This window comes from Carassius carassius, chromosome 3, assembly GCF_963082965.1.
Source record: "Carassius carassius chromosome 3, fCarCar2.1, whole genome shotgun sequence".
NCBI lineage: Eukaryota > Metazoa > Chordata > Actinopteri > Cypriniformes > Cyprinidae > Carassius > Carassius carassius.
The window spans coordinates 477,697-485,856 of record NC_081757.1 but is presented as its reverse complement, the minus strand read 5'-3'; the positions used below and the strand labels follow the sequence as shown (position 1 = coordinate 485,856).

The following is an 8,160-nucleotide window of genomic DNA, read 5'->3' as shown; positions in this document are numbered from 1 at the left end:
CGTCTTTCAGACGTTCGTCTGCTATCTGAGGGTTTGTGATTCCATTCATCTACTACTTAGATCTTACTACAGCAACAAAAGTACAACAACATTTTATGGCAGGAAATGTACTAAAACAAGAACATCAAAACAATTAAAATGACAATTTATAGATATTAAACATAAAAATTTAATATTTGGCAGTGAATATCCAAAAAACTGTCATGTTAAGTTTAATTATATTTATTTCTATCTTTATTTACTGACAATACATAATTACACAAGATAATTCTACAGGGAAGTAAGCAGAAGTGCTTTAAAAGTATTCACATTTTAAACATGAAGAAATTTCAGTCAGTGTAATTAGAATGAAAATAGTCTTCAATGAATATGAATGCAGTGAATTAAAGGCAGTGTTGATTTCAAGAGTATCCATTTTCCTTACTTCTTTCTCTCACCTGTTTCAGAAAATTTTCTCTCATTGTAGGGTCGGTCAAATCATTGCTGGATTTAAATTGAATTTTTACAAATGTTTTTTTTTTAAACAAGGACCTAAACAAACACATTCATATATGAATATTCATTAAAAAAACTACTTAATTTAACACTGAAATATTAGTAAATAACAGCATTAACGGTTTACCTTCTCCATAGACCTTCACCTCACACAGAGTGAGTGTCTTCATGTCTCCAGGAATGATTAGGTTCACGTAACGTCCCTCCATCCCACTACACGAGTAGCTGTAGGACTCACCTGCTGGAATAGCAGGAATAACAGCACATCTAGAGAGAGAGAAGCACATGAGAGATGTAAAAATACTCTCGTATCGTATATTTGTGCTCGATGTCTAGTGCTCTTTGAACCAATTTCCTCACATGGGACTGTTGTTGCTGTTGCTCTCCAAAGAGTTTCCAATGCGAATCTCAGCTCCATTTATTTGTTCTGCACAGCAGTCTTTTTTGTTAGTAATGACCACTCTGTTAACACTGTAAATATCATACAGATCCAACCTCCACCATGGGTTAGTCTGTCTGAGTGTTGAGGAACATCTTATATACAACTGCTGGAGACCTCGATCGATGGCATTTTCAGCAATCCAGCCCCCAGATGTTGATGACTGTATAGCAGCACCAAGTACTGCTACATTTTCTAGAAAATGTAGAAATAACAGCACATCTATAGACAGAGAGAGAGAATTAGAGAACACTGTCACATAATCCTTCACATTTGTCCTTGATATCTCACATTCTTTCAAGCTCAAGTTTCTCACATAGGATTGTTGCTGCCGTTGTTCTCCAAAGAGTTTCCAATCCGAATTTCCGCTCCGTTTATTTGTTCTGCATAGCTGTCATTTCTGTTAGTGATGACCACTTCACTAACTCGATAAACGTCAAGCAGATCCAGCCTCCACCATGGGTTAGACTCATTAAGGGTTGAGGTGCATGTTGTATTCAACTGCTGGAAGCCGCGATTACTGTCAATGGCCTTTTCAGCAAACCAGTCCGCAAATGTCGAAGACTGTATTACGGCTGCTCCTACTGCACGATTTCCTGGGAAATTAATAAAAACCTTTTGTGATCCATGTTTATGCACAAATGTGAATTTAAAAAAAATGAAAAAATCTGAATTACAAAGTACACATTTAGCAGACACTTTTATCCAAAGCGACTAACAGTGCATTCAGGCCAACAGTTTTTACCTAACATGTGTTCCCTGGGAATCTAACCCACAACCTTGCACTGCTAACGCAATGCTCTACCACTTGAGCCACAGGAACACACACAGAATTGTGGAGATGTTTTGGCTTTCCAGTAAGCCACTGCCGTTGGACCATTGACACTCCTAACTGAGATTGAAGATAGAGTGTCAATGGTCCACTTGAGAGATAGGTGGCGGTAATGCACTTATAAGTCTGCGATCTGCCATAAAGCAGAAGAAGAAGAATGCCTCACACGCTTGCTGCTGTGAAGCGCGTTCACAACATAGACAGTATAAGAAATGGACATAGCAACCCCTTTGGATTCAATGGAGACAATTGAAGTCAATTAGAAGCACGCACTTCCTGGGGGTCGAGCGACTCAAACTAAGCTTGATGACGTAAATGTCACATGAGCAACCTGTCTGACAATTGTAAGTCTTCTAATCTCTGTGCCAAGAGAAATCTTTCCTGCGAGCTTCTCCTTCTGTCCATACGGTAATTTCTCTACTGTGCGACATAGAGTCGCAGGTTTTGACGCAATTGTTAGACTATTTTTACAAAAACTGCATTTTTGTGTTTCTTTAGAAATAATGAATAGACAAATGGAGTCTTTAAACACCTCAGATGTAAAGTTATTTGCTGATTGCAGTTGAAAGACTGCACATAGAATTTGTTTAATCATTTGAATTATATGCTGCCATACTCCTCCATAATGAGAGCATGAAGGTGGATTAAAACTCCCTTCTGCAGTAAAGCCCTTTAATCTTTTCATTGTTTAATGCAATGATTGCCTCTCTTAGCTCCCACTCAGTGCCAATGAAATTCATTCCATTATCAGAACTCATGTGAGAAACCGGTCCATGATGACAGACAAACCTACCCAAGGCAGAGAGTTCGACTCCTAACCCTAGGGTTGTGGGTTCGAGTGTTGGGCTGGCAATACCACGACTGAGGTGCTCTTGAGCAAAGCACTGAACCCCCAACTGCTCCCTGGGCGCCGCAGCATAAATGATGCCCACTGCTCTGGGTGTGTATTCACAGGGTGTGTGTGTGTGTGTGTGTGTGTTCACTGCTATGTGTGTAGGGGGTGATTTCTCCATTAGGGGGATTGGGCAAAGCACCATCAAGGAACGAAACGGAGGGATTTTTTTTCTTTCACATTCAACCACAGAGTTACGCTACCTTTCACTATTCTAGACTGTTTGTTGTGCCTCTAATTTGTCCAATCAGTGTCGAGACGCGTTTTATGTAGTACCACCCCTTTCTGGGTGATTTCTGTCAGACTGAGAATCACCCCGAGTGCTCTCATTGACTTCCATCCCAAGATCATTTAATTTATCAGTTGAATGGGTCCTATCCTATCCTCATTAATCAAGCAAACATCTGCCACCCTGAGAGAATTGGCAGGAGCTGTACTGTACATTAGTAAAAGTTGGTAAATCAGGGGTGATCCTTTCCACTGGAAAGTCTGCCATCTGCCGTTCACCTAACTTTCCCCCTATAACGTCTAAAGATGACACACATGGAAATGATCTTCCTTGCAACAGAGTTGGCATTTGTTATCCAGTACTTGCACTGGAGCTTGGAAAGTATCCGATTTCTGCCACAATGACCCAATTGAAATGTGACACACATGCTGATCTTTCGATAACAAGATGGGATGTTTACTTTCACGTGGCATATCTGATTTACCAAGTCTTCCTCCCACTAGCTGCAGTCCACCATGCAACATGGGGTTCAAATTATAGACAGAACGGTTTCTTTTAACAAAAATACTTCCATCCTTGAGCTCAGCATTTTCTTCTTGAAATTGTTCCTGTTGGCTGAAACAAATGATGCTAATCTCAGCCTTATACAGATCTTTCACAGTGAAACTTTGTCCAGAGAGGCTTTAAATTCCTGCAGTTTTGCATTAACGGTTTACAGCAAAACTGTCAATCTGCTCCAAAAACAACTCATTTCGTATATGGCTCAGCTTCAAAAGAAGTTTCTGTAGTTTCAAAACCCAGGCAATTGCAACTTTCAGACGTTTCCATTCTGAGAAGTAATGGAGAAGTTGACTTGTAGCATTTTGTCCATTCTGCAAGACCACAGCATTTACCTTTAACTCCTTTTTTTTGCTTCTGGGTCATCGTCAGTCAAAGTCAAATCAATTGTGGGGAACTGTATATCACTGGGAAAACTGGGACCATTATTATTTGCTTATTGAATATTCCACTTTCAACCCACATATAATCTGCAGGATTTTGAGGTTGTGTTGTGTCTGTTATGTAAGACACTCTGTTAGCGGCAAATGTATGAAACCTTTTGTCCTCATTCTTAATGTAATTGAGGCCAGTTGTGCCATCAGTCCAAAAGACTGAATCTTCCTATGGAATTTGCAACTCCTTCTTCAGCATGACGTCAGCCTAAACAGCTAAGACAGCCACTGTGAGATCCAAATGAGGGATGGTCACAGGTTTCAATGGTGTTACTCTGCATTTACGCTCAAAGAAATCCACATGTACCATGTTTGCACTCAGACTCCAATGAGTCTGAGTGTGACGAGAGTGGCGGGGCCGAGAGCTGTGGGAATGGAGCGAGGCCAGTGGAGCAAATGATATGATGACACCTGCGCCATTCACTGGTCTTGAGTCCCACGGAGGAGCTCCGGAAGGATAAAAGGAGGAGTGACAACAGTGAAAGATGAGAGAGGACCAGGGCTGGACTATTTATGATGTTTTGGTTCTGTTTGTGCGTGTTATTTTTAGTTTTGTGTTGTTACATTTGTTATTAAAGTTATGTTTAAATGTTTGCGGGCTCCCGCCTTCTTCTTCATGATCTATGAACCGTGTTAAACTGAGTTTGAAAAAAATCATTTATAGTATAATATTTATTTAGATAAAAAATGAAAATGGGTCCCACAGACCCAAACACCATACAAAGGTTAAACTATGACAGGCCCTTGTCGAGTGTTTTGTTTGCTTGAGTGTTTTTTTCATTATATGAGTAGCTTTGGAATATAAATCGCAGCACGTTTATTTCTATTTCTGATATCTATTTCTGAAAATATCACAGTTAGGAGATTTTTAACGAGTGGTTTCCTGCATTATTACAGCAAAGCATGTGATCACTGTACTAAGCCACTGCAATGGAGCCGCTCTAATAAAAAAAAGTCAAGACATTTGCAAAGTATGGTAACCCATGCTCAGATGCTCTGTATTTAACCCATCCAAGTGCACACACACACAGCAGTGAGAAGTGAAGGGAGCAGTGCGCAGCTATGGATCCAGCACCCGGAGAGCAACTGGGGGTTCAATGCCTTGCTCAAGGGCACTTCAGCCATGGGTATTGAAGGTGGAAGAGAGCACTTTTCATTTACTCCCCCCTCCTACAACTCCTGCCAGCACCGAGACTCGAACCTGCAACCATCAGGTTACAAGTCCAACTCTCTAACCATTAGGCCACAGCTGCCCCATTAAATTAAAGATTAATTTTAGGTATTTTATTATCTAAAATCAATATTTTTATTCATAAATATGCCCTCAATGGTGTACAAATACCTATGCCAATGTTTAAACTAATCCTCGTAAATGAAGAATTTATTATCTTTATATACATGGGACGGGAAGGTCGACGGAGGCTTCCATGTAGTTCCGCCATCTTGCAAAACTATAATAGCATTGAGGGACAAAAAGTACTAAGCCAACGTGTTTCCACAACGCATTTTCGGTCAGAGCCAGAAACGCAGGTGCAGAGCAGTGAGAGGCGCTTGAAACTGCACCGGCAAGTTTAAAAGTCTGGATTGCATTCTTATTATGGACCATACATATGCCGCGCCACAGGAGAAGAAAACATCGTCGCCAAAACGAAGTGCTATTAGAAGACATCCTGTCAAAGCTTTTTGGTACATATCGCCTACCGTAGATTTAATTAGTTTGAATGCAAAATACAATTTCACCACTAGATGGGAGTAATTCCTACTTACAGCCCCTTTAAATTAAAAAGTAAAAAATGTAAATTAAAAAAGGACAGTTGAAATAACACAAACTTGTAAAACACATTTAATGGGCATAATTAAGTGTGAAAACAACCAAAGGACATACAGTCAAACTAAAAATTATTCAGAGACCAGATATAATTTCATGATTTTTTTTTTTATTATTGAAACGTGCTGTGATTCATATTCCAAAGCCACAACTAGTAAAACAATACAAATTTGGGACCAAAAAATATTATGACTGAGTCTGGGGAAAAAATAAAATCAGGATTGCATAAACCTGGATGACAGCATGCCCAGAAGACTACAGACATTAAGGCTAAGGGTTGCCTGGCTAAGTATTGACAGTTTGAATATTTTTTGTTGTTGATTATAATCCATTACATCCCTTTCTATCAAAGTTATCTAAAATTGTCAAGCATTATTTATTCTGACACAATTATAACTCTGAAAATATGTAAATCTAAATAACTCTGAAAATATGTAAATCTAAATAACTCTGAAAATATGTAAATCTGTCTTGAAACAGAGACCGGAAATGTAAAGCACCATTTCAGTCAGGTGAGACTTTGACTTTCAGAACAAAATTTGAATTTAAAAAATTTGAATGCGTTTTATTAACGTATACACCTAGCCCAAAAAAATATATATATATATATAATAATAATGCAAAAACAATCATTGTTGTACAGTGTGAATTATTTTTGCTATATTGATGTCCACATATATACCTAATATTCCCACGCATATTACCGGTATGACTTTATTTATTTATGTAATTACGCAGGAAATATTAAATATGAACATATATCTGGTACATATATCAATTGTATAAGATGAATTAATGTATATATGTATACAAAGCATACATTTGTTTTCAGATTTCAGAATGATGACTTTGTCATTTGTAATACATATGTTGAGCATCCAGTGTTTCTTATGCTTATCTGATGAATGATACAGCAATTTGATACGATTTTCTATTAACTGAATATAATGTATGGGAGTAGGTAGTATCAGCCTCAGACATCATGCCCATGGCCTTTGGCTGAACGTCTGATGCATAAAGCACACTTAGCGGGAAACACTTCAGGAGTTTTGAAGTTGACATCGAATTGGTTGAATTATACAGGATTTGCGAGAGACGTGTGTCGTGTTCTGCCACATTCTGCCTGGAAACAAGTACTCAGTGATGCCAAACCCCATCATGTAGGAAAAAAGCCGTCATGTTTACAACTAAAGACTGGATTTTCAAAATCTGTGAAATATTTAAAGTTCGCAGCATTTAATCTTTAAAATATGTCCAAGTGTTTTACACACCAGTCTGTTATACCTGTCAATCATATGACCTCTTGGGCGGTCCCAGACCTTCTGCCATCAGTCATATATATATATATATATACAATAATATATTACCTGCCAAATACCCGTAGACTCCAACTTCAGCAAGGGTAAGAAACTTTTCGTCTCCGGGAAGGTGAATAACCACGTAACGTCCCACCATCCCACCGCATGAGAAAGTGGCTGTGGCATTGTCCGCAAGAGTAGAAATCACACCGCATCTACAGACAGAAATATTGTTTGTTATTGGTTTGTGTCAATCTGCAGTGCTAGGCTAAAACAAGTGAAATAAATCCCCACATGGTGTTGCTGTAAACGTCCAGAAAGTTTCCAATACGAATCACTGCCCCATTAATCCTAGAAGCATAGTTATATCTATTGGTGATGGTGACTCTGTTCACTCTGTAGACTTTCAGTAGGTCCACTCTCCACCAGGGGTCAGTCTCTAATTTGGTGTGGGCCCAGGTGTTTAACAATCCATCAATAGCATGAGTAGGTAGCCAGAATCCATAATCTGATGACTCACTAGTTTTTCCCCAAAGTGCTGCGTTCTCTGAAAATGTTTCAAGAATAAAGGCCAGTAACAAGTCACCATCATTTTATTCACATCAGGCATTAGATCTCAAAGGGGATTTTTAAAGCATCTTCTCAAAGTAATCTTCATTACTTATCATAAGCAATGTCAGAAATTAAGGGTGTAAAAATGGCAGAGATTTTTGAAACGAACAGGCAAAAGAACGAATCCAGCTAGTCAGATAATGTAATTACTAAGTACTTTAACATTTCTAAGAACTTTTATATTTGAAAATTCAAACAGACAAAAAAATCACAAAGGTTTAAATAAAACGAATGCGTCTTGCCTTCTTTTCCATTTGCCATTCCCTCAATCAATAAAAACCCTGTGGAAAGGAGATTTGTGAGTAGAATCAGGTTTTGTGAAATCAGTCAATATTTGCATTTATTTATTATTATTATTTGTTACATTTTTAATTCAATTCCCTTTGATATTGTTGCAAAAAAAACTTTAATCTAAATAGTGCTGCACGATCAATCGCATCCACTTGTCACACATCTTGTCAGCCAAGCAAAGCTGGTGTTGTGCCAAATTCTGCACCCCTGTCAGAAATGCATTCCCTCATTGAAATCAATACCAGAATGCCT

General features: G+C 38.6%; 1 protein-coding gene across 1 annotated transcript; it reads right to left on the bottom strand.

Moving 5' to 3' along the window:
- Window positions 1-430: 430 nt before the first annotated feature.
- LOC132113452 (fucolectin-like) lies at window positions 431-7,664 on the bottom strand. Its single transcript, XM_059521217.1, has 5 exons — window positions 7,300-7,664; window positions 7,075-7,220; window positions 1,251-1,530; window positions 623-762; window positions 431-531 (listed from the first exon to the last, which is right to left on the bottom strand). The coding sequence occupies exons 2-5, from the start codon at window positions 7,160-7,162 to the stop codon at window positions 503-505; spliced, it is 537 nt and encodes a 178-aa protein (XP_059377200.1). The 5' UTR covers window positions 7,163-7,220; window positions 7,300-7,664; the 3' UTR covers window positions 431-502.
- Between the last annotated feature and the right edge of the window lie 496 nt (window positions 7,665-8,160).

What these genes read in the sequence shown, in the direction of transcription:
- LOC132113452 (XM_059521217.1), bottom strand. Translation starts at nt 7,162, where the DNA reads ATGGTGGGACGTTACGTGGTTATTCACCTTCCCGGAGACGAAAAGTTT. An exon ending in AGTCTACGGGTATTTGGCAG is followed by an intron (nt 1,531 to 7,074) that starts GTAATATATTAT and finishes TTAATTTCCCAG; the next exon opens with GAAATCGTGCAGTAGGAGCA. An exon ending in AACGGCAGCAACAATCCTAT is followed by an intron (nt 763 to 1,250) that starts GTGAGAAACTTG and finishes CTCTCTCTCTAG; the next exon opens with ATGTGCTGTTATTCCTGCTA.